The 25,339-nt window shown below is 36.7% G+C and overlaps 3 protein-coding genes and 1 long non-coding RNA gene across 4 annotated transcripts in view; 2 read left to right on the top strand and 2 right to left on the bottom strand.

Moving 5' to 3' along the window:
- The first annotated feature begins 529 nt into the window (after positions 1–529).
- On the top strand, positions 530–913 carry LOC125270709. The gene is made up of 3 exons (XR_007185437.1): positions 530–646; positions 738–761; positions 861–913. It is a non-coding gene; the product is annotated as an uncharacterized LOC125270709 (long non-coding RNA).
- A 121-nt stretch (positions 914–1,034) lies between these two features.
- LOC125267738 (L-rhamnose-binding lectin CSL2-like) lies at positions 1,035–1,409 on the top strand (the record flags this gene model as incomplete). The annotated part of the gene is made up of 2 exons (XM_048189696.1): positions 1,035–1,174; positions 1,304–1,409. Coding segments are annotated over 2 exons (246 nt in total), but the record flags the coding sequence as incomplete, so codon positions are not given.
- A 6,458-nt stretch (positions 1,410–7,867) lies between these two features.
- LOC125270693 (E3 ubiquitin-protein ligase TRIM16-like) lies at positions 7,868–10,878 on the bottom strand. Its single transcript, XM_048194575.1, has 6 exons — positions 10,252–10,878; positions 10,003–10,098; positions 9,660–9,893; positions 9,424–9,574; positions 9,255–9,314; positions 7,868–8,676 (listed from the first exon to the last, which is right to left on the bottom strand). Exons 1-6 carry the CDS (start codon positions 10,837–10,839, stop codon positions 8,135–8,137), a joined length of 1,671 nt encoding a protein of 556 aa, XP_048050532.1. The 5' UTR covers positions 10,840–10,878; the 3' UTR covers positions 7,868–8,134.
- A 5,653-nt stretch (positions 10,879–16,531) lies between these two features.
- LOC125270650 (tripartite motif-containing protein 16-like) overlaps positions 16,532–25,339 on the bottom strand; it is a 59,404-nt gene continuing 50,596 nt past the window's right edge. Inside the window, exons 5-6 of the mRNA XM_048194496.1 lie at positions 18,572–18,631; positions 16,532–17,198 (exon numbers count right to left, since the gene is read on the bottom strand). Of these exons, the coding sequence (XP_048050453.1) occupies positions 16,651–17,198; positions 18,572–18,631 (608 nt within the window). The 3' untranslated portion in view covers positions 16,532–16,650. The remainder of the gene's footprint in view (positions 17,199–18,571; positions 18,632–25,339) is intronic.

Genomic DNA, 25,339 nt, shown 5'->3' with positions numbered 1-25,339 from the left:
TTTGAATTCAAATATCAAAGTAAATTGTATTTAATTTGTCTTCTGGGAAACATGCAAGTATATTCTGTTGCTTCAGAAGGGCAGTACTAAATGAAAAAAAATGATATTTAAACACAATAAGAAAAATTGTGACATCTTCATCCTGTTCAAAAGTTTTCACCCCCGACTCTTAATGCGTCGTGTTTCCTTCAGGAGCATCAGTGAATGTTTGAACTTTTTTTAATAGTTGAGTTTGAGTCCCTCAGTTGTCCTCAGTGTGAAAAGATGGATCTCAAAATCATTCAGTCAATGTTGTAAAGGCTTCAAAAATGCAAAAGATGGTGGAAAACTGAAGAATTTTTGGGACCTGGAGATTTTTTCTGAAGAACAGAGCTCAGTTTAACTGTCAAGAACAAACAAGAGACTCAAGAACAACCATCACAAAAAACAACAACAACAACAACAACAAAAAAACAGTTTGCTTGTTTTGAAATTTCTGAAATTATAAACTCCCATTTCCGCATTGGTTATCTACAATAAACAAATGATAATGCGTCTGTGTCTGCTATAAAAACCATGCTCCCATGTTCCTCCTCAAGAGATTTCCTGAGTTTCCCTTTGGTTCACACCTTCAACATGCTGACGCTAAAGCTAAGCGGGATCCTTTGTAAGTAATGATTTACAATCGACTCAACTGACATGATTTCAACTGTTCAATTCAGTGTTTCAGTTTGTTTCTGTTTGACTTTGATTTTCAGTGCTGCTGATCCTGTGCCAACATGGTAAGAACGGCAATCGATTAAACATTTTCAAGTACAGATCTACATTATTTTATTTCAAGTAATTGTAAATATATCATCTTGTATGTTTCCCCTCTGCAGGTATAGATGCATTTGTGATCTGTGAAAGAGAAAGTGGGACCCTCAGCTGTCGTGAGTAATTTATAGTTATATTTCTCTGTCTAAACAGGACAGAATGAGAGAGTCATGAAGCAGTGGAAGAGAATTTCACCCGTGTGATCTTAAACTTTACCACAATTTTCTTTGTTTTTACATGTATCAGGTCGGGGAACAATAAGGATTATTAGAGCCACCTATGGACGGAGCGATCGCATAACATGTTCTTATGGGCTTCCAGCTTCTCAGATCTCAAATACGAACTGCAGAGCACCAGTCACCAATATAGTTTCCTCTCTGTAAGATTGACAGTAAAATGTTTACATTTCATTTTATGTATTTTACAAGAGCAAGGAAAATGTCATTCTTATGTCTATGGTACATTAAAGCTATTCTTGCGTAATTATTATTTTCTGTCCATGAATCAGGTGCCATAAAAAAACGAGATGTGCTGTTTCTGCATCAAACTCACATTTCTCTGATCCTTGTGTTGGAACTTATAAATACCTGGACGTGACTTTTACATGTTTATAAGTAAGCCATTTTTTTTTTTATCATGTACAATTTTCATCCTACATTTTAAAGTTTAATTGAATTATTAATCTTGACATTCTTTAGCTTTATACAAGCTATGTTGACGGTAATAAATAATAATCTTTGTTCCCTTTGTTTTTACTTTATAAGGTGCATTGAGAAGACATCTTGTCAACTAAGTGCTTCAAACTCTGATCCATGTCAGCTGTCAATATCTGGAAGTGACTTACAGCTGTAAATAATATTATTTGTGCAGCCGTATTTTATGTTTTATGTGTTATAAATGAAATTGATCGTTATTATAGATGTTAGATGCTGCTTTATAATATTGTTTTTGGTCTATCCATTCACTCAATCCTAATTTTACAACTTCCATTTTTATTTTGGAAAGCTTTAATAATCATGTATCAACAAATGTGAATAATGGGAAGCAAAAAGTCTCATAAAGGAAAATGTCCAGATTCTGTAATGTAAATAATGTCACAATGCAAAAACATCCTGATCCTAAAATGCTTTATTTTTGTAAATGCATGTCATGGCTTTCTTTTGATTTTGAGGTGATTTTCTCATATAAAAATGTTACACACTATTATATCTATGTAAATGTATGAAATATTAATGGAAAACAATCATGTGATCTGGTCAGAAAACAACTCAAATTCTAGTAGAAGAATCTACAAAATGCAAGAGTTTTTCTTTAATATGGTTTTGTAAGCATTTGTATTGTAGAGAATCACTACAAATAATGTGTAAAGAATGTCGTAAAACTTTTAAATATATGATAAAACTATTCTGACTTCAGTTTTATTGACAGCCACACACATACTGTGTTTTGTTTGGTAATGTTAATAAAAAGTCTTCAGTGCAGACACAACATGTCTGTCTTTTATTTCTTAGTTGAACATGTGTTAAGCTTCTTCTTTTTATATTACTTGTATGATACTCCACACATAACACTTAACACAGTGCCATCTATTGGCTTTCTTAAGAAACAACAATCTGATATCATCACATCCCCCTTTTTTTTTAAAGAAAACATTGAAAAATAAACTTAATGTTATTATACAGCACATTTAAACTTGCACTTATTAAACAGTTAATACAACTTACAAACTAAACTAAACTCCTCACTGCTGTATTTAAAGCTATTTCTTACAGGTTCAATCTATCAGGTCTTTTAATGTGTCTTGCAGATCTTCTAAGTGTGACTGTTTGATGTTTGAGTGTCTGTGTGCGAATCAGTTTTGCAGTCAGTTGTTTTGGACAAGGCAGTTGAATCAGACAGAGCATTGCTTTGATTAAAGTCTTTCACTTCTTTCTCAGTCTTTAGCAGATCACGTCTGTTACGTCTGAGGATTTGTCCATCATCTGTTTTCACAGTATAAGATCTTGGAGCTACTTTTTGAAAAACTGTAGCTTTTTTGCTCTAGTTCTCATCACTTCTGATTTTGACAACGTCATCCATCACCAGTGGTTGCAGATGTTTTGCAGTCCTGTCATAGAAGAACTTTTGTTTTTCTTTCAAAAATTGCAAAAATTGACTTTGCATGTGTAATTACGCACTTTGTGGACATGCTAGATAGTAAAGCCAATTCAGGGTCATTTGAGTAGTAGTCGATCAGCACTAGATAATTATTGCCTTTCAGATGGAAGAGATCCATTCCAACCTTCTCCCAGGGTGATGTTGGTAAGTCCGGAATTATCATTGGCTCTTTGATTTGCTTATTTCTGAATTTCTGACACGTGTCACACTGTCTCACCAGATTTTCAATGTCTTTGTTTATTCCAGGCCAGAAGACTGTCTCTCGCTCTCCTCTTTAATTTTTCTACACATCTTGTCTCAAGCTTTGTTCCACATGTGGAACGACGATTCTGTTTTGTTTCAGGAGAATTCCATCCACAACACATAGATCACCTCTGATGTCACTGTATTTTGGAGATGAACCCATCAGCCATCCACTATCCATGTTGTCAATCACAGCTTGCAATTCAGTGTCTTTTTTGGTTTCCTCTGCTATTTGCTTTGACTTTGCATCTGACACAGGAACCTTACAAACTCTGGCTCTGCCTCTGACACAGTACTTACCAAGTTCACATGAATCTCAACATCTCCTTCTGTTGAACTCTCACTGTTTCTTATGGGTGCTTGAGAGGGTATCTGCCAGCACTAAGTATTAGCCAGGCGTATACACCAGATCAAAATCGTAACTCTGCAATTTCATCATTAGTCTTTGAATCCTTGGTGTCATTTCATTCAGATTCTTTTTTACTATTGCAATTAGTGGACGATGATCAGTTTCTGCAGTGAAGGTGGGAAGACCGTATACTGTACATAGTTATGAAATGTCTCCATCCCAAAGACTAATCCTAAGCACTCTTTCTCGATTTGTGCATATTGACACTCAGAATCAGCCATGGATCTGCTTGCTTATGCTACCGTCTTCCAGATCTCGTCATCAGCTTGCAATAAAACTGCACCAAGACCATTCTTGGAGGCATCTGTGGACAAAGAATTGCAATATGGGCGCAGAGGTCAATGCTAATTTCAACTGCTGTCTGTGGGACTTTTCATTTCTAGGCATTGATCTTCTCACTGTCTGGCTGTATCCCTTGACTGGACAGTTTATCTCCAAGAAACACAAGTTCTTGCACACCAAACTGACATTTGTTTTTGTTTAGTTTCACTCGATTTGATTTTCTGCAGCACTTTGGTCAGTCTGTTATTATGCTCTTGAAGCAAAGATCCCCAAATTATGTCATCAATGTATGCTCTTACTTCTTCAAGTCGTTTAATGATGTTCTCCAACAATTACTTTACTGTATGTCTATTTAAAAAAAAAAAAAATAGACATACAGTAAAGACCAACTGGGACTACTTGCATATTGTTGCCCAATTGATGGTTCAATTGCTTCTGCTCTCTTCATTTGTAAGTCGCTTTAGATAAAAGCGTCTGCTGAATGAATAAATGTAAATGTTTGTGATATGTGTCTGAATGATGCACCATTTCTTAAAACAACAAAAAATTTTTAGCATGTGATCAAAACATGCAGATAAATAATCAGGAGTGATCAATTCTCGACAATAATATAAAAGGACAACATTTGTGGTTTCCTGGGTCATAAAACACTTCAGGTTTAAGACCAAGCAAAGATCACAAACTATAGATTACAAAGATAAAAGATACTGGAGATTGTAGAAGAGGAAAGTCAACTGCGCCATCTCCTGGACACTTTTAGCCATTCAGGTTAACAAGCATCCAGGCCACCATAGTTATCATGCACTGATCACGCGAAGGGACAGCCAATCAAACCACCGCATTGTAGGGTGACTGTTCAAATAGAACCGTTAGTTTAGTTTTTGCTCAGTCAGAAAGAGATGGTTCCTGTGTTGCTTTTCTGCTCATTCCTGTCGAAGTTGTGTGCGTTAATGACCAAAAGTAAGTGTTTATTCATCTTGTATAGTGTTGTTAATGTTGATTAAGATTATTTGTCGAGTTGTTTATAAAAGTAGACGGATGCGCGGAAGACCCGCGGTCTGCATTAGCGATCGTTTATGTAAACATTAAGCACTCTAAACCAAATATGTGTATTTAGAATGATAATAATTCAAGTCATTAATGCGATTGTGAGATATTTCCGCCTAATTTAAAGAGTAGTTAATTCAGAAGTGTGGTTATTTTGCCAAACTTATACTTAATGTATACATTCATTTATATGCTGTTCAGTTTCGAAAGCTTATATGCTTAAGGATGCACATTATACATGTGTGTGTGTGTATGTATGTATGTATGTGTGTATATATATATATATATATATATATATATTGCATTACAGTACTGCTTACAGTTTACATCTAATGATGTTATCTGATAGTTTACACGTGATAATCTTATCCTGTTTGTTCCAAATCACTTAATTTATGTAATTTTATTTTTCCTTTCCTTTGTTTAGACCACACTTACAACTATACACAACCATGCTCAACATTGTATACCAATGTAACCTGTGAACTTGAAGAACATTAAAGTAACCTAACTGGACTTCCTGTCTCCGTGTCCTTACCGACACTCCATGGCGATGACCAAGTTAACCTAAGAACTAGCACACCTTCCCTACAGAGATAATGGGATGTGAGTTTCATATGAGCTTCAATCATAATGCTTCTATTTTCCTCTGAATTGGTTTACTGGTATTGAATATCCTTGGACCTTAACTGAATCTACACTGTCTTCTCCACTGACATTTTCTTTAGATATTTCAGAAACAGATTAATCAGTTTCACTAGTGTAGGGGGAACAGACTTCTACAGAACAATCCCAGAATGCATCTGCATGAACAAGAGTGGTGTGGTGCTGCAAACTGACTATTGAATAGGAAGCAGCCCCAGCACAGGGAGTCATAACTCTGGGTATAATGTGTCGTAGTGAAGCTGTTTTGAAAGAAATAATGAGAAAGTTTGTATTCTGGCAAAGGCATAAATCATGCAACGTCAACTGGCGGCCCGTGGGCCAAATCCGGCCTGCCAGAGATTTCCATCCGGCCCCCAGAATAATACTGAATTCAGGAATAGCCTTGTAAGAGGAAAAAGTTTAGGGCTGGTCCGAATACCATTTTTTGATGAACATCGACTATTCGAAGCTTCGGAGAGAGGGGCTGAACATATTTTTCTCTCTAATAAAGGCAGGAATCTGTGTCTGTATGTCCGTTTGCATTTTTATTATTTCGAGAACCGTTCATCCAATCGACTTCACAAGCGAGTGCAGTGTCGCATTTGGTGCAATATAGATGGACACGCGAGACGCGACACATTCAGAATTAATAAACTTTTAGTAAACTACAGTTAGAGCAGCGCGAGCGAGAAGCGCCGCACCTCATGCGGGCAGGGCTTATGCTCCGAGAACGGACACTGCACTAGTGATATAAAACGCACACACACAGGTCTGTTAAATTAAGCAATACTTTTAAGGTAGTCTAATATTTTTCTGACTAACAAATTGACACAGAAATTTAAATAAAGAAAAACGAAATTAAGTTAAATTAAAAACGAGATTAATTTAGATTGATAAGAACGGGTAAAAATGCTAATACATTTTGTTTCTATTATTCTATTTTCCACAATGTCAAAGCAACAAAACACAAGCTCAGACATGCACAAACTCCGCTGTTCTGCGCTCTAGCCAGAGAACACTCCCGTTGGTTCTACACGCGTCGGTTCTATTTCTAGCATGCACGCGTTTTCTGCGTGGCTCGAGCGCGCCTGAGACGCGTGTCTCAGTGTGCAAACTCCAACCTGTTAAATATGGGAGCCGAAATAAAAACGGACACGCCACGCAGCTGAGACGCTCACGCAGCCAGTGTGTCGCCGGCCTTATTCAAGGGGGAATGAGAACCGTTTTTTATTTTTAAATCTAACGAAACAAAAAGCCTTCTGAAAAGTAGCTGCCATAGCCTGCCTTCAGTCAAGAATGACGATAAACGCGTTCTCTCATTGAACATCTTTTATTGTTTCACGTGCTCATTTTTTCACAAATGTCAAAATTTTCCTTGCCTGGGATTTGCGCACAATTGCGTGACAGTGATGGACAGCTTGACAGCCTCACAAGTATGAAGCCTAAAATATCGCTATCGCCCCCTGGTGGCTTGCTGCAGTACAGGTAATATGTAAAAAATAACATAAATTTGGAATTAGAATTAGTATGTCAAATAATAACATATTAGGATACAATTCGAATTTTATTTTATATTACGAGTATCTGGCCCTTACAGTTAGCCTGACTACGTCAGACTTCCTACTTCCGCTCAATTTCATTTCGCTTCTGTACTCAGTCTGATACAGCGTCTGAGCTTTCTGTTTGCCACCGGTCTGGAAACAGCCGGGCCAATCAACGAACAGAGGGCGGGCTGAGAGCCGTGACGTAGATGCTAAGCGCCGAGTTTTACATTGTAGGTTAGAGAAATCGAAAACCGAAACGACCGTGGAAATGGGAAACGAGACACGGGATGCAATTCGCTCTGTTATGGAGAACATTCAACTCTTTTTCAAACTGAAGCCAGAACAAGAAGAGTGTTTGATAAACATTTTAAGTCTTTAAATCTTTAAACAGATTTGAGTTCGATGCATGATGTCTGTGCTTCGATGCGGCTGTACAGGCGCATAACATGCGTCATAACTAAACGTATCTGATTGGCTTACGGGTAACCAATGATTTTAAACTTCAGACAAGCGCCCCCTAGCGAGAGAGAAAACACTTCTCTATTATGCCATTCCAGACTCTGTCTACGAAGCAAAGTGAAGTAGCAGAGTCTGGTATTACCAGGCTACCTTACAGTGTCTGCAGTGAAAAATTCTGGCCCTTGGACAAATATAGTTGATGACCCCTGCACTAGTGTAATCAGCCAAGTTAATAATCAATGAGTAATCAATGCATTTTATTTTTTATAAATATTTAATTGGGAGATCTGTAACCTACTTCTTACAGTCAATCAAAAGTTTAATCAAATTTCAACAAAATGGCAAATTTCCACACATTTTTTTTTTTTTTAATTCATTATCATCTCTTATACAGCCATTATTATACGTATTTAATGAGAAATCTTACTCTTATTATATCTGTGATTATTGCACATACACTGGTGGAATTTTTGATGACAAAATAAGCCCCGTGATTTTTTACTAGTACTGTTTAATCATGTTATAAGACAAAATAATACATAGAATATCTGATTTACTTGGTCACTTGACACAGTTTCACAAATGTGTTAAAATATGGTCCAAACATGGCATAGAGCGGCTGAGTGAATGTGGTCTGGACTCTGTGGATGAGGCTCATTGTGTCTGAGACACTGTAGAAGGACAAAATCCCTGCGCTGTGATCCACATACACTCCTATTCTACGGCTGGACACAAAAGAGAGTTCAGTCTCAATGTTATTGTGACAGAATGAACAACTAGAGGGAGTACAGTACAATCTCCAGGACTGATTATTACGTCCAGCATCAATCTCAGGATCACGTCCCTTCCTCCTGATGCTCTTATATGCCACTGATATGTCCACTCCTGATCTCTCTCCTCTGCCGCTCCACTCCACCTCCCAGTAACAGCGTCCAGTCACACTCTCTCTACACATCGCCTGCCACCAATGATCAAATCTGTCTGGATGATCAGGATATGGCAGACATGTGTCAGAGACAGTGATTGCTGTGTTTCCCTCAGACAGATGGAGCCATTTATTCACTGAGTTTGGATCCAGAGTCAACAGAAGGGAATCTGATGGAGATTAATACAAAAATGAAAATTACAACAAATATTCTATCAAAATGAATATTTTTAGTTAAACATATTGCATGAGCTCTCTTTGTTGCTCTATTAATGAAATATTTCACACCAAACTGTAAATTCTGTCATCATTTCATCATTTGCTGTCAAATTATAACTTTCTTTCATTTGTGGAACATAAAAGTGCTTATTATGCAGAGCATTGGGGTTAAACATTGACTTTCATTGTATGGACTAAAACACGAAGACATAATACCTACATTTGTGTTTCACTGAAGAAAGAAATTCCCTTCCAAAGAATTTGAAGTTTAATATCAAAATGTCTGCACTCACAAAACTTTCCATTTCTCAGTGACCAAATGTGTTTTTCAATACTGTAAAGTGTCACAGATACAGCTATAAACTATAAAGCATCTGTTTATAATTATTTTCATTTAGTTTGTCACAGACCATTTATTTTAAGTAAAACCATTCTTGAACTGAATAATGCCATTTATTTTCATACAAAACAGTCAAACTCTTCCACTAGACTGGATTTTAGACTTGTGTGTGTTTTCAGAGTAACTCACATTGTAGAAACTCCTCTCTGGTCTGATATTCAGGAGCCAGAATGACCTGGACGCTTTTCACTACAGACAAAAAAACACATCTGCAGTTTAATTCTCATGAAGAAATTAAACTATTTATATATTTAATGAACGGAGCTGAACACATTTCTGAGAATAAATGAGTATTTACCTCTTCCAGATATCTTTTCTGTCTCCTCACTGCAGAACTGCAGCAGTTTGTCTCTGAGCTGAGAGACAGATTTCACTACTTCATCAAAAGACAGATGAGAACTGACAGTGAAGCCGTCTGTAAATCTAGAGAGAGAGACAGACGACAAACTCTACAGACACAAAGACAAAAACACAAACTCCCTGTAATTCCAGAAGCTTGTTAAAGTCCTCAGTGTTTGAGAAGATCTGTGTTACCTGGAGGAAATGAACATGATCCTGTGTTTGTGAAAGCTGCTTCATCTCAGCGTCTCTCCTCCTCAGATCATCGATCTCCTGCTCCAGTCGCTCCAGACGTTCTTCAGCTCGACTCACTGCAGCTCGCTCCTGATCTCTGATCAGCTGCTTCACCTCAGAGCGACGTCTCTCAATGGAGCGGATGAGCTCAGTGAAGATCCTCTCACTGTCCTCCACTGCGGTCTGTGCAGAGCGCTGTTACACACATCACAATCACACAGTGGCTTCAGTGGGACTAGAAGAGCTCCAGCACTGGAGGAAAGTCCAAACTGAGACTCAAACTTCTCTTCTTCTCCAAACTCACCTTATGAGACGCCACAGCCTCTCTCAGCTGCTGAAGATCTTTCTCTTTCTGCTGGATTATCTTCTGGATCTTTCTCTGTGTTTCCTCAAAATGTCTCTGCAGAAAACAAAAATAATAATACATCTGAGAAATGCTACACAAGAGTGAATATATTTAATCACATCAGTTTCCTTGATTGAGAGAAAAACACATAATGAAAGTGGAGAGAAACAACATGAACTGTCACTGAGATCCAGTATGAAGCAGTACCTGTTTCTCTTTCCTCGTTGCTGCAATTGATACAGTGTCATGATTTTTGTGTTCATCCACCAAACACAGAATACAGATACACCGCTGGTCAGTACGGCAGTAAATTTCCAGCATTTTATCATGTCGAGGACAGATCATGTCCTGCAGTCGTCCAGTGGCGTCCATCAGATTGTGTCTTTTACTGAAGAGATTCTCATGATGTTCAAGGTGATTTTGACAGTAAGAGCTTCGACACTCCAGACACGACTTCACTGCTTTCTGTTTTCTTCCAGTGCAGGAGTCACACTGATCATCTCCAGATCCAGTGTGAGGAACTGCAGGAGCAGCAGATTGGATTCTCGTCTTCTTCAATTTCTCCACCATCTCAGCAATCACCACATTCTTACATAAAACTGGTCTTGGTGTGAAGGTCTGTTTGCATAATGGACATCTGTAGATTCTCTTCTGATCCTCCTGATTCCAGTAGTCAGTGATGCAGCTCATACAGTAACTGTGTCCACAGGGAATCGTCACTGGATCCTTTAGGAGATCCAGACACACTGGACAGTTGAACTCGTCCTGATCCACTGAAATACTGGCTTCTGCCATTTCTCCTTATAAACACACAGAAAGAGAGATGATACACACTGCAGTTTGACAGTCAAGTTCCTTCTTCTAACTGAAGTGTTTATATGTCTTCATGATCACATGCCTGAGAAACAGGTTTTGTGTGATTTACTATAACTTGATCATTTCACTGTTTTCTGACTACACTGACAACACTGTTTAGATGACAAAGTTGTCTAATATACTAAAATCCTGAACTAAATATGATTTAACTCTCACTGATTTTGCTTTAATAATACTAGCATCACACACTATAAATCATATTACAACACAATATCATAACTGGATCATGACGAGACCTTGGCAAACCTGAGAGAGACTCAATGATGTCCAATATATTGACTCAATACACATTTGAAAATAATTTCATATGTGCTGTAAAATAATTGTTACATTTCTTTAAATGCAGAAGTCATGGTTTGGTTCCAAGAAGAGAGGATCTAATAGCAAGCAGTATTTATTTGCCAAAAGAAGATCACAGGGAAGGCGGTCTGACAGAAGCTAGATATTACTTCATAACTTCTTAAATGCATCACTTCACTTCAGACGGCCTTTATTAACTCCCCAGAGCCGTGTGGAGTACATGTTTATGATGGATGGATGTGGATGGAGACACTTTCTTCAGCTTACACTCGTTGATCCCTATCACTGCCATTATAAAGCTTGGATGTGTCTGGATATTTATTAATATTTCTCAGAAGAAAGTCATATACACCTAGGATAGCTTGGGGTAATTTTCATTTGAAAGTGAACTAATCCTTTAAGAGTTTCTGAACTGAAATAAACAGCCGTGACAGCAATAATCTTGCAGTTGAATAATGAACAGTCACAGTTTATCCATTAAGCATCTGATAATCTGGTTAGTCTACTGGATTTTGTGTATAAGGCCAGTGATTTGTCGGGTTCAGCGTGCACATTAATTACCACTGATTTTGACACTGACATACAAGAGCAGTACAGTGCCTTCTTGATCTCGGAGTGAGACCTGGCCTTATTACATGGCTTTGTAGTTATATGACCAACCGTCGTCAAAGAGTGAGATATCAAGGATGTTTTTAGAATGGGAATACCCCACGTGGAGTTGCACAGGGAACATAGGGCCTATAATATTCCTAGCAATGATTAACAGTGATCTTCAGGATGAATTAGACCAGTGGAAATATGTGGACGACATGACAATTGCTCAGAGGTGGGCTCCCCAACTAACCTCATGGTCACATGTTGACCCTCAGCCAATAGAAAGCTTTTTGCTCTCCGTCGACTAAAGAAATTTGGTGTTTGCGTCTGCGACCCTGAACTGGTTTCCATCTATGTGCGCCCTGTGCTGGAATATGCAGTTTTTGTTTGGTAATCATTAAAAAAAAATTTCAAAGACTGGAAAAGTGTAAAGAAACTGGTCTGTAAAATCATACTTGGTCAAAGGTATATAAGTTACACTGATGCTCTTAAAACCATGTGTATTGATGTTTCATTGTAAACAGCAAAATAATTCAGTGTTCTTTAGTAAACCTGCAACAATGCTGAAAAAAATAATAAATAAAAACTAGCTTATCAAATCTATAAATCTCTCTAAGTCTCAAACTTTTCTGTCCATCTGACTTACTGTGTGGCCGATCATTATCTGAACTTCTGCTCACTGCAAAACACAATCTATAAGTGAATCTGGTCAACATTTTTATGTGCACTACATGCCTTTAAAATCATTCAGAATAAAGGGATCTAATCTATAAATGATTCATAAAGGCACTTCATTCATCCCCCACTTTTTTCTCCACTTCTGCAATAGCTTGTGTACTACTCATTACCCACAATCCTCATTTCACAGCTGTCAGTGGGGTGGTAGCTTTTCAAAAGGTAAACTTTTGTATATTTAAGGTACCAATAAGCACCCTTTAGGAACCTTTTGAAAAAGAAAAAGAAAAACTACCGCCTGCTGCAAAACACAAACACAAATTGCAAAAACATACACATTTTTTGAAAATGTCAGGAAAAAAACAACTTGTGTGTCAGAATCCTAGTGATTTCACCAAGTACAACTTCTGTGTTCTTAATCTGGTTACCATTCACACACTTATTTTATTAGATATTATCTAATAAAAGATTTGTATTCATTTATTTATGTTTCACGAGTTCGTGTGCCCATATAATCTTAGCGTAAGTGGTAAACAGATTTGGCTTGCTGTCTGCTATAGAGGGGCTCGGAAAGAATATCCTACTCGAGCTCCGATTGCCCCCCTATAACTGGCAAAATAAGTACAAAAGGAGGAGAAGGGGAGGAGGAGGGATGCCAAAAGAACTAACAACAGGAAGAGGTAGGATGCTGGTTTTATACCTTGGTATTAATTGAAAGATTAGATGGGCGTACTCCTCCCGAAATTACGTTTATTAACTTCACTTGTTTGTATGTATGCGACAGTTAAATAACACTCAATAGATCGGTGCTTTATTTTTGTGTCCAATTTAACCTAAAACGCCAGAACATTTTCAGCACAGTTTCCGTCTTTCTCTCAGTTCCTCATCGTCTCACTGAACGACATTAAGGAATTAAGTGACGGATATAGCCTAATATTCTTGAATAGATTTCGCAGAACAAAACACTTTGAAGTAGATTTTTTTCCCAAATCTGTCAATTTTTAATTAGGCTATGCGACGCATTTTATTATTGCTTCCTCAATATGCAAATCGTAAACAAGTAGCCTTACCGCTGAAGTGTTTAAATTCATTTTTTCACAAATTATAAATATATTCACGCAAGTGTGTTCTTGTTCTTTAGCCATATAAAAACAGGTGTAATGTGTGCAGGTAAAATTTACCCGCATGGCGGTTTTAGGTATACAGTGATCCCTGGCGGTTCTAGTGTTAATGTAGTCATTTGGCCATTAAAACAGAAATGTTGATCTGCTTTATCAATGCAAAAATGTTTCTGAAAACACCTGCAATTGCTGAAAAAGATGCAACTTAACAAAAGTCAAGAGCTCAACTAAAGCAAAAACTAATCACCATGGTGGTGACTTCAAACTAAACATTTTCAACCAAACATGTTTCAAGAACATCATACCTTTTAAAACACGTTCATCTAATGTCCAGAAAACACACTTTTTTTTACGTTCCCAGAACCAACACTGCATATTTAGAAGACGTTTAGAGGTACTCACCCTGTTACACACTCCTCTAAATGAAATAAAGAAAATTCTGACAAACCTGAAGTGAATCTGGATTCCAAACAGCAAATGAAAGTTCTGTGCTGAATATCACATAAGATGTGCGTCCGATGACAGATGAAAGAACGCTGTGTTCGTTTGCTATATGGTACACTACGCAGTGGTCTTAAACACTTACGACTCTAGATTTCAGCCAATCAGAGGGTATCTGTAGGCAGCTGGTTTCCAGTAAATCATGTGACATTTAGGAGACTGCAGCATTCTCAATCTCTGTGTCTGCACTTCTGGCATAGATGGAAACTCAGATGAAGTAGGGCTACTGTTGTACACAAGCGCTACGTGAAAAAACTGTTCCTATGGGGAACACATTTCAAGGTAGGAAGGCATTAAGTCATGTCCGAATCCAATGATAGCTTCACTTTCTGTCTCATGAAATGCCTTCATCAGATCAATTTTTGAAGGCAGCATAGATGTATCCTTTACTGCCTTTGATATCCCAAAAAAATAAAGATTGTGTCCGAAAGTTGCGTTTGCTGGTCAGTTTGTGTGTAAATGACTTTAAAGAGTTTATGGTGGTCTCACACTTAATTCTTCACTATATTTCTTATATGAAACTTCTGCCTGAGTGCCTGCGTGAATGATTCAGCATAGACAGTTGCCTGTAATAAATGACCGCAGTCAATAAGAGGAGAGCTTTAGTGAGGGCGGGGCTGCAACAATGTATCATCTGCTCAAATGAATGAAAACATTACACAGCAGGCAGATTTACTGGCAGAATACTGCATTCAGTACAACACAAAACCAATGATCAGCAGGACATAATCAGTATTAAACCTTGTAAAAAACTGTAGCACACTAGTATTGGCTACAGTATGAAATAATGCCAAATAGCCTATGCAAACACCATGATTAAGGGTTTTCCATTTATTTTAGTTGCTAACGTTTCACAAAGCCATTACATAATGCAATAATCATCCTCCATAATGGGTCACACAGCATCAACTTTATAGACTGTTGTATTTTAACCTCACTTTAATCCATAATTTTTGTAACCCAATATTACAAGAATAGATATAGGCTATAATGTCAAATGGATAAACAGACAGACAGAAAGATAAATGTTTCAATATTTTTTTTTTACTTATTTTTTTCAACTTCAATGATTTTGATATTTCCACTGCACACCCTGCACTCCCTGTCCGTTCTTATTGTTATGTTAAGTCCGTGAAAGCCTCCTCTTTACTGCAACCTACACTATTCTGACAATACCCCTATCTGGATGAAAGAGTCAGTCAGAATATGTAGCCACCAGGGCTAACTCAACTTTGTTTTCCGTCAGAGCGGATCTAAATGGATCTTCCTCATGCAGAGGGATAACTGTAAAAATATTTATATTTTTCAGGTAACTGTGCATTTAAACAGTACCCTTACTGTTTAAGAGTTTGACTATTTTGCTATTACTGGGGACTTTAACATCCACATAGATAATGTAGAATTCAGTATGGCAAAAGAAATCATAACAGTTTTGAATACTTTTGTACAGTGGGTCCATGACATACTTTAGATTTAATTATCAGTAAGGGTCTAAACATTTCATCCATTGTCATTAAGGATGTAGCGCTATCTGATCATTTCTGTATTTTCTTTGATATATTGATCTCTCCTACTGTTGAATCTAGATCTATCTCTTAAATGAGAACATTAGTGTGCTGTTTATGAAGCCATTGTTTTGTCTCAAGATGCACATCAGTAATGTTTTATACAAATAGTATTCTTGTTGCTTCATAACATTAAAGTTGAACAACTGTAGTCAAATAGACTATTTTAACAATGTCTTTACATCCTTCTCTTTAACTAACCCTTTAACTTGATAGCTTTATGAGCCAAGCTTAAACAACAAGCCCAAAAAAAGCTTATAATAAGAGGACATGGCAACACTGCATGAGCCCGCTCTGTGATGCAGCTGTTACAAGCATAAATAAAACACGACGCCTTGTCTGTGCTTTAGTTAAACGTCTTTGGTCACTGTAATATTACATGGTCAGAATAGGATAAACACGCGATACACCAGAACGTTGCTATGGTTACCACAGTGTCAATCATCGCAGTTTCAGGGAGTGAGTCGTCTTCCATACAGACATGGAACGATAATTTAGGGTACTATTATTATTTGTATTATATTATTATTTATTATATTATTATAATAATATTATATTATTTGCAGTAGAAATTAATGTAAATGGGAATGAAAAAGGTTGCCAACCAAAACATGACTGAGTGGAAATGAATAGCCTACTCAAAAACTTGAGTGAAAAAAAAAAAATAAATAACTTAAAGTAAAAAGTGAAAACCTAAAGTTCACCTTACTTTCATAAAGTTATTTATAAGCTCAAATAACTTGACAAATAATTTGACAAGTTGAACATACTTAATATGTAAAGTAAATTAAACTTAACTGTAACTGTTAAGTGAACATGTTTTTTTTGCAGTATACGTAGGTTTTTTGGGGGGGGTTTTTACAGAAATGTATGTACACAAAATGTACAATCATTTGTGTTATTAGTTTAGACAGGCTGTGTTTGTCATCTTACTGATTCATCATGAGACATGCAAAACAATCTGTAGATGTGTGTTAATTGGTCAGACGACAGAGTATCGCTGTTGTGTGTTTTTGTAGTCCAAACATGGCATAGAGCGGCTGAGTGAATGTGGTCTGGACTCTGTGGATGAGGCTCATTGTGTCTGAGACGCTGTAGAAGGACAAAATCCCTGCGCTGTGATCCACATACACTCCTATTGTACTGGAGACATTGACTACAGGAAGGACAGTCTCAATGTTATTGTGCCAGAATGAGTAACCGTCAGGAGTGCAGAACAAACTCCAGGACTGATCGTTACACCCAGCTACACTTTCAAGACCATTTCCCTTCCTGCTGATGCTCTTATACGTCACTGATATATCCACCTCTGATATCGCATTACTGCCGCTCCACTCCACCTCCCAGTAACAGCGTCCAGTCACACTCTCTCTACACATCACCTGCCCCCAATCAAAATTTGATCTGTCTGGATGATCAGGATAACGCTGGAGTTTGTCAGAGCAAGCGATCAATGTGTTTCCCTCAGACAGACGGAGCCAATTATTCACTGAGTTCAGATCCAGAGTCAACAGACAGGAATCTAAAAGAGAGAAGCACACACATGACTTTATTATTATAAAATGATAACAGACCCAGCTAAAGTTTGAATTTTTAAATGTCTGTGGCTGGTAAAATCATCAATGCAACTTCAATCTATCTGAATCCGTTAAGAAGAACTTCATTTACAAAAAAATATGCTAAATATTGTGTCCAAAACATGGTTTAAACTAATTATTCAACAGGTAACACAGTAAGCCTATAAACATAGCAATGTGTTACTATGATTTTTTCCCATTTTTTTTTTTCTTCAGGCTAAAGACAACCCATTTTAGTTACATGTTAATAAAACATTACTTGAGTACTTGTGTTAAAGGGGATAGTTCACCCAAAAATGAAAATTTGATGTTTATCTGCTTACCCCCAGCGCATCCAAGATGTAGGTGACTTTGTTTTTTCAGTAGACCACAAATGATGATTTTTAACTTAAACCGTTGCCGTCTGTCAGTCAAATAATGCTAGTGGATGGGAACTTCTACTATAAGAGTAAATAAAACTGGCATAGACAAATCCAAATTAAACCCTGCGGCTCGTGACGACACATTGATGTCCTAAGACACGAAACGATCGGTTTGTGCGAGAAACCGAACAGTATTTATATCATTTTTTACCTCACGAGCCGCAGGGTTTAATTTGGACTTGTCTATGCCAGTTGTTTTTACTCTTATAGTAGAAGTTCCCATCCACTAGCATTATTTGACTGACAGACGGCAACGGTTTAAGTTAAAAATCATCATTTGTGGTCTACTGAAAAAACAAAGTCACCTACATCTTGGATGCGCTGGGGGTAAGCAGATAAACATCAAATTTTCATTTTTGGGTGAACTATCCCTTTAAGGACAAATAAGATTTAATTTAGTAGGTTCAAAACCTACATTTTATGCTCATCAACAAATATTCTATAAAAATCAATAGTGCAAGTAAAAATTAATGCACTTTCTCTTTTTTGCTCTCCATCTAAATGACATACATTTGCACTCATTACTCATCAAAAAAACAACAAAAAAAAAAACATTTTTCAAAACATCTTTTTTTGTGTTCCCTTGAACTTTCCCTTGAAAATTTAATGTCAATTAGCTCACAGTTGCAAAATGCCTTTTCTCACAAAACGTTGAATTTCAAAGTAGCCAAATGTGTTTTTTACTACTGTCAAGTGCTGTCAATGATGTCACTGTGCACAGATGCAACTAATCCATAGTAAAATGTATTTATAATTATTTTGATTACTGACTTTATCATTTATTTGTTGCAGCCCATGTATTTTAAATACACACACACACACACAAAAAAAAGTTTTGAACAAAATCATGCCATTGATTTGGTGTAAAATTGGTTCATTTTAGATCTGTAACTCACATTGTAGAAACTCCTCTCTGGTCTGATATTCAGGAGTCAGAATGACCTGGATGGTTTTTGCTGTGGACACATCTGCAGTTCAATTCTCATGAAATTAAATTCAACTATTTATATATTCAATGAATGGTGCTGAACTCCTTTCTGAGAATAAATGAATATTTACCTCTTCCAGATATCTTTTCTGTCTCCTCGCTGCAGAACTGCTGCAGTTTGTCTCTGAGCTGAGAGACAGATTTCACTACTTCATCAAAAGACAGATGAGAACTGACAGTAAAGCGGTCTGTAGATCCAGAGAGAGAGAAAGACGACAAACTCTACAGACACAAAACCACAAACTCGCTGTTATTCCAGAAGCTTGTGTAACAGGTTATATTACTTATAATTCAGTTCTTCATTTTTATGGACCAATTAGGAAAATCAGAAGATTCCTATGTTCGACTATGGAGGTAGAGAGGGTAATTGCTGAAGGAATGACAGGAAACCACAATTAAGGTAAGTACGTAGATTTTTTTTTTATAAATGTTCCCTTAAATGCCGGCCTTTCCCCTTTTGAAAGTGTTACGACCCTGTCTTTTCTTTCGTCACCTGGTGGTGGCAGTGTGGCATTTGGATGTGACGTAAATGTCCAATTGGATAATTTATGGGTGGAGAGTATAAATATCTGGCTGATCTACTCAACAGTACTTCCTCTGGTAGAACACGTTTCTCCAGAGAAGTCATTTGCTCCAACCTGCTTTCATTTTTGTTTTTTTCCAACCCACTGGATTCTTATTTTCTTTTGGTTTATTTAATCCCCTAGACATTGTGCTATTTTGTTTGGAACCGACAATTTTGTAATAAACAAAATGGCATTTCAAAGAACTCATTTGTTTGTGTGATCCTTTTATGTTACGGTCAAGAACGAGCTGGCCATGACATAAATTGGATCCTTTGGAGTGGGAAATGTTGGTGAGTAACTATTTTTGTGAATGGTCAGCTTTTTGAATGAGAACTCTGGTTAGGAAGAGTGTATCCAGCTGGGTTGTGTATACAATCCTTCCGACGGAACACTTGTTGTTTTGTTTATTATTTTGCCTTTTTTTATTTTGGAGGGTTATTCTGGGTGGAGATGTAAATCTCTGTCGGGGGGACTTTCAGTTTGACTGATCCTCACTGAGTTTAATGCTGCCCCGAGCCCGGTACATCCTTGAAGACTAGATAGGAATTAGTTAGTGATTTCTTTCAGGTAGGAGCTGGAGTGTCTCAGTTCATGGAGGTGAACCTATTCAGCAAAATTTGTGAATAATTGTTTTTTAGTGTGCTCTTTTCTTTCTCGTGAACCTGCAACGTGTTTTCGACTTGTGGTAAGTCTTTGAAGTTTTTTGTGAATGAGTATGTTATGTAATGGATTGACGTAAATGAAGCAGTGGCTTATGGGAGGTGTAGTTCTAGTAATCATGAGTGTCTCACGTGCGTGAACTATTTGTTTGTGTTGTCGCATAGGTGTGTGACAACCCAGTCTCACAACTACGGAGCCCCGCACGTCACCCATAGGAGAAAAAAAAACAATCCGTGCCGACGGTTTTGCAATCCGTTCCCTCAGTTTATAAACCGTGCTCACGGATTCTTAAACTGTTCCCTCGGTTTAACAAATCGTGCCCACGGATTAATAAACCGTACCCACGAATTTCCAATCCGTGCGCTCAGATTTCGCAAACCCGTACCCTCGGTTTTTAAATCCGTTCCCACAAATTCATAATCCGTGCGCACGCTTTCACAATCCGTTCCCACGGTTTTGTAAAAACTGCCGGATTTGTGGCCCCGCCTCCAATCTTTGCCGGCAGATTCAACCAGGCCACCTATTTAGGTGCGGGATGCAATAAACTTTATTTTACTTTATTTTACAAAATGGAGAATTTCCTGAACTTCCATTCAGAATTCATTTGAGAACTTCCGTTATTTTATCTTTTAAAGTCCATTTTGGGTAAAAAGCTTAGTATAATAAAACCACCAAAACAAGTCTTCATGTTAAGACTGAATAGTACACAAACATTTCTAAAACTGTAAAAAGTTTTTTTTTTCTTTTTTTTTTTTTTAAATAAAGCATTCATTAATTATTTTATGATAAACATACTGTCTTAAGTGCACTCATTTATAGTCATAAATAATAAAAAATAATGAATGAATAAAAATAATTAATAAAAAAATACATTTAAATAATAAATACAATAAATTATAATAATAGTTGTTGTTGTTATTATTATTAGCCTATTGTTGCATTTCGAAGAAAAGAGGAACAAAGAAATTAAAAGTCAGTCATAATACACAATGCCAGGTTTATTGGGCGATAATAATAAAGTGCTAAGATTATCACAAATAAACACAAGATTTTGAAGCACATAATTCTTATAAAATCGTTGTATTCCGCTACCCGTTGCTATAGGCTAGAGAATCACTGCAGTTAATATAATTTGATGAATACACAATAAAACAATAAGATTCGTTAACACGTACCTGGCCCAGGTGAAAAAAATACTATAGTAATTTATAGTAAATACTATAGTGTTTTTTAATCATATATAGTGAAGTACCTGAATTAATTTATCGTGGTAATTCTATAGTTGCTGTGATAATATAACAACTATAGTAATATAAACAATTACTTTACCCAATATTGAACTAAGTTTTCTACAATATACACTACAGTTTACTGTAGTAAAGTAGGCCTATACTATGTTCTTCTTCTAAAATGAATCCGTGAGTACAGTTTTTACAAAACCGTGGGAACGGATTGTGAAAGCGTGCGCACGGATTATGAATTTGTGGGAACGGATTTAAAAACCGAGGGTACGGTTTGCAAAATCTGAGCGCACGGATTGGAAATTCGTGGGTACGGTTTATTAATCCGTGGGCACGATTTATTAAACCGAGGGAACAGTTTAAGAATTCGTGTTTGTGTTGAAATGTTTGTGTACTATTCAGTCTTAACATGAAGACTTGTTTTGGTGGTTTTATTATACTAAACTTTTTACCCAAAATGGACTTTAAAAGATAAAAATAACGGAAATTCTCAAATGAATTCTGAATGGAAGTTCAGGAAATTCTCCATTTTGTAAAATAAAGTAAAATAAGTTTATTGCATCCCGCACCTAAATAGGTGGCCTGGTTGAATCTGCCGGCAAAGATTGGAGCGGGGCCACAAATCCGGCAGTTTTTACAAAACCGTGGGAACGGATTGTGAAAGCGTGCGCACGGATTATGAATTTGTGGGAACGGATTTAAAAACCGAGGTACGTTGCGAAATCTGAGCGCACGGATTGGAAAACCCCTTCTAATGTCGGTTGATTCAGTCCTGGTGCTGTAACTCATATCACGTTTGGACAGCAGTCAGTGTTCTCTAAAATGTGTTCTCTAACGACGATGCAAGAGGCACTAGTCCTCAACACCTGAGAGACATGCCAGAGAAAATAAGAAACAACTGATCTGTTAGATGAGAAATTATGTTTATTTTCTAAAATCAAAATAAAACTGAACCTCAGTATTGAAATAAATAACAAGAAGGCAGCTTCACGCAATACAAACTCAGTGGAGAGGGTTGGTTTCCCGCAGCGGTCTACTCCAGTGCTCAGTCCGGGAGAGGCGTGACCTTCTTCTTCTTCTTCTTCTTCTTATATGGCCATTCACTCCTTTGGAGTATTACCGCCACCTACTGTATAACTTATTTACTTGCATGGGTGATGTATCTGTATAATTTTTATTTAATTGCCCCACCCACCCCCAAAGGATCAGATCCCATGCTTTAACTGGCGCTGCGTGTTCAGCTCCTCCAGCTTCCACAGTAGGCTCCTCACTCTCTGAGATGGATGAGAGCATTACTACATCTATATCCTATGCTCTAATCCTGTACACTTTAAAAAAGATTAAAACCGCCATATATACCTGATTATCTCTCAAACCCTTTCCCAATAGGTCAGCTACACTCACTGTTTTATTCTTTATGTTGCTGAAAAGACTATTACGCTCATCATGATATTTATTACACTTAAAAAACACATGCTCTATTGTTTCTAATACATCACACGCATCACACATACCATTTTCATGCTTCCCCATTATTGCAAGTGTTGACTTTAATCCTGTATGTCCAAACCTTAATCTTGATATCATAACTTCTTCCTTTCTATGTCTTCCATAAAACTGTCCATTTTTCCTTACTGATTTTTCAATATTATAATACCATCTGCCTGTACTACTATTTTCCCACCTTTGTTGCCACAGTTTTATTATTTCCTTATTTATCACTGATTTTACCTCACTTCTTCCCAGGGGTACCTTAATATCCACCAAGTTTTTCTTTAATGCTTCTTTTGCTAATTGATCAGCCTTTTCATTCCCTACTATCCCTATGTGTGCTGGTACCCAACAGAAATATACTACTATACCCTCTGCTTTCAGTCTGTATAATAATGTATAAATTTCCACCAACAGGTCTTCTCTATCAGTTCTTGTTGACATTATACTTTTGAGAGCTGATGAAGAGTCTGAGCAAATTACAACCCTATTTGGCTTAACCTGTTCAACCTACTGCAATCCTACTATTATAGCACTTAATTCTGTAGAATATACAGATAATTTATCACTTAATCTTAAGATTATTTGTGATTTAAATCTGGGAATATACACTCCTATACCCACTTTCTGACTCACTGGGTCCTTAGATCCATCTGTATAAATCTGTATAAAAGAATAAAATGTTTCTCTCATAAAACCACTGATTTCAAAACTATTACTATACCCTTCTTCTTTTTCCCGGGCATCTAATAATCTCATTTCAACAACAGGTTCAGTAATATTCCATACTGATACACCATGTAGTGGTATATTAGGACAGATAACTTCATCCTTCAGGTCACACTCCTTGACCCATTGCTCATATTTCCATCCAAAACTATTTCCTCCATTTTTTTTATATTCCCAGCAATCTTTTAAAACTGTTCGTGTATGGTGATTTCTTTCACTTCCCTGTAGATTAACCCAATACATCAAAGAAATTTTCTCTCTTCTCAAATCTAATGGCATCTCCCCCATTTCGACCCTGATGGCATCTAAAGGGGTTGATCTTATTGCCCCACAACAGATTCTAAGTGCTTTAGATTGAATATTTTCCAATTTCTTCATCTCTAATTTAGATCCAGCCCCATACACTATACATCCATAATCTATACTAGAGCGAATTAATGCTTGATATACATGCAATAATGATCTCTTGCTTGCTCCCCATTCATACTTGGATATTGCTACCATGCAATTTATTATACCTTTACATTTATTTTCAATTTTCTTAATATGTCTCTTCCATGTTAATTTTCCATCAAAGATTAGTCCAAGATATTTGAATTCTGAAACTCTTTCTAATGGTTGATCATATAATTTCAGTGTAATTTGTTCCATCTTCTTCTTCTTTGTAAAAATCATATATTGAGTCTTTGATACTGAAAACTTTAATCCCCAGTCTACTGACCATCTTTCAACTTCATGTATTGCTTCCTGTATTCCTTTTACTATACTCCTTAGATTCCTACCTCTTTTCCATACTGCTCCATCATCTGCATACAATGCCTTTCCAATGTTAGGATTTATTTTTCCAAATATATCATTAATCATTAAATTAAACAAAATTGGACTGATTACACTTCCTTGTGGGGTCCCATTCAGAATATCATAAGATGTAGACATTTCTTCCCCTATTCTTACTTGAAAAGTGCGTTCAAACAGGAAATCTAATATCCAATTATACATTCTCCCCCCTACTCCAATTTTATTTAGCTTAATTAACAATCCTTCCCTCCATAGAGTATCATATGCTTTTTCAATGTCAAAGAAAACAGCAATCAAATATTCTTTCATTAAAAGAGCTTTTTTAACATCATTTTCAAATAAAATTAGAGCATCCATTGTAGACCTCTTTTTCCTAAAACCACTCTGATCTGATGTTAATATCTCTTTTTTCTCTAAAAAATAACTCAACCTTCTTACTATCATTTTCTCCATTACTTTACATAATGTCGACGTAAGGGCAATTGGTCTATAACTATTAGCTTTTGTTGCATCTTTCCCTGGTTTCACTATTGGTATCACTATTGCACTTTTCCAATCTTTGGGTAATATGCCTTCACTCCATATATGGTTATAAAGATCCAATATTGCTTTAAAGGCCACCTCTGGTAAAATTTTTTAACATACTATAACTGATCATGTCTCTCCCTGGTGTTGTATTCTTTGAATTATTAATGGCTATTTTTAACTCAAAACTATTAAAAAATTCATCCAATAATGTTATCAACTCCTTGTTTTTTTGTATGAACATTCTTATATACTTTACTTATTTCTTGTCTTCTTTTTAAAAACTTCTCATCCAAATTTTCAATACTGTGAATTTTAGCAAAGGTTTTAGCTAAGACTTCTGTCTTTTCCTTATTTGTAACATTCATTTCCCCTTCTTCTTCAATTACTGGGATCTCCTTATAACTATTAATACCATTCATTTTCCTAATCATTCTCCACACCACATGCATACCAGTCTCTCTCCCAATTGTATTGCAAAACTCCTGCCAGGCCTTTCTTTTTGCATTTTTAATTACCCTTCTTGCAACTGCCCTTTTCTTCTGATAATCTACAATTGTATCTTGAGTTATTAACCTTTTTAAACATCGAAATGCCTTATTCCTCTCTCTTATTGCCACTGTGCACTCTTCAGTCCACCACGGTACATTTTTCTTTTTCTTTCCA

This window comes from Megalobrama amblycephala, linkage group LG1, assembly GCF_018812025.1.
Source record: "Megalobrama amblycephala isolate DHTTF-2021 linkage group LG1, ASM1881202v1, whole genome shotgun sequence".
In the NCBI taxonomy this organism is placed as follows: Eukaryota; Metazoa; Chordata; class Actinopteri; order Cypriniformes; family Xenocyprididae; genus Megalobrama; species Megalobrama amblycephala.
The sequence above is the reverse complement of the archived record's forward strand: the minus strand, read 5'-3'. Positions and strand labels throughout refer to the sequence as shown.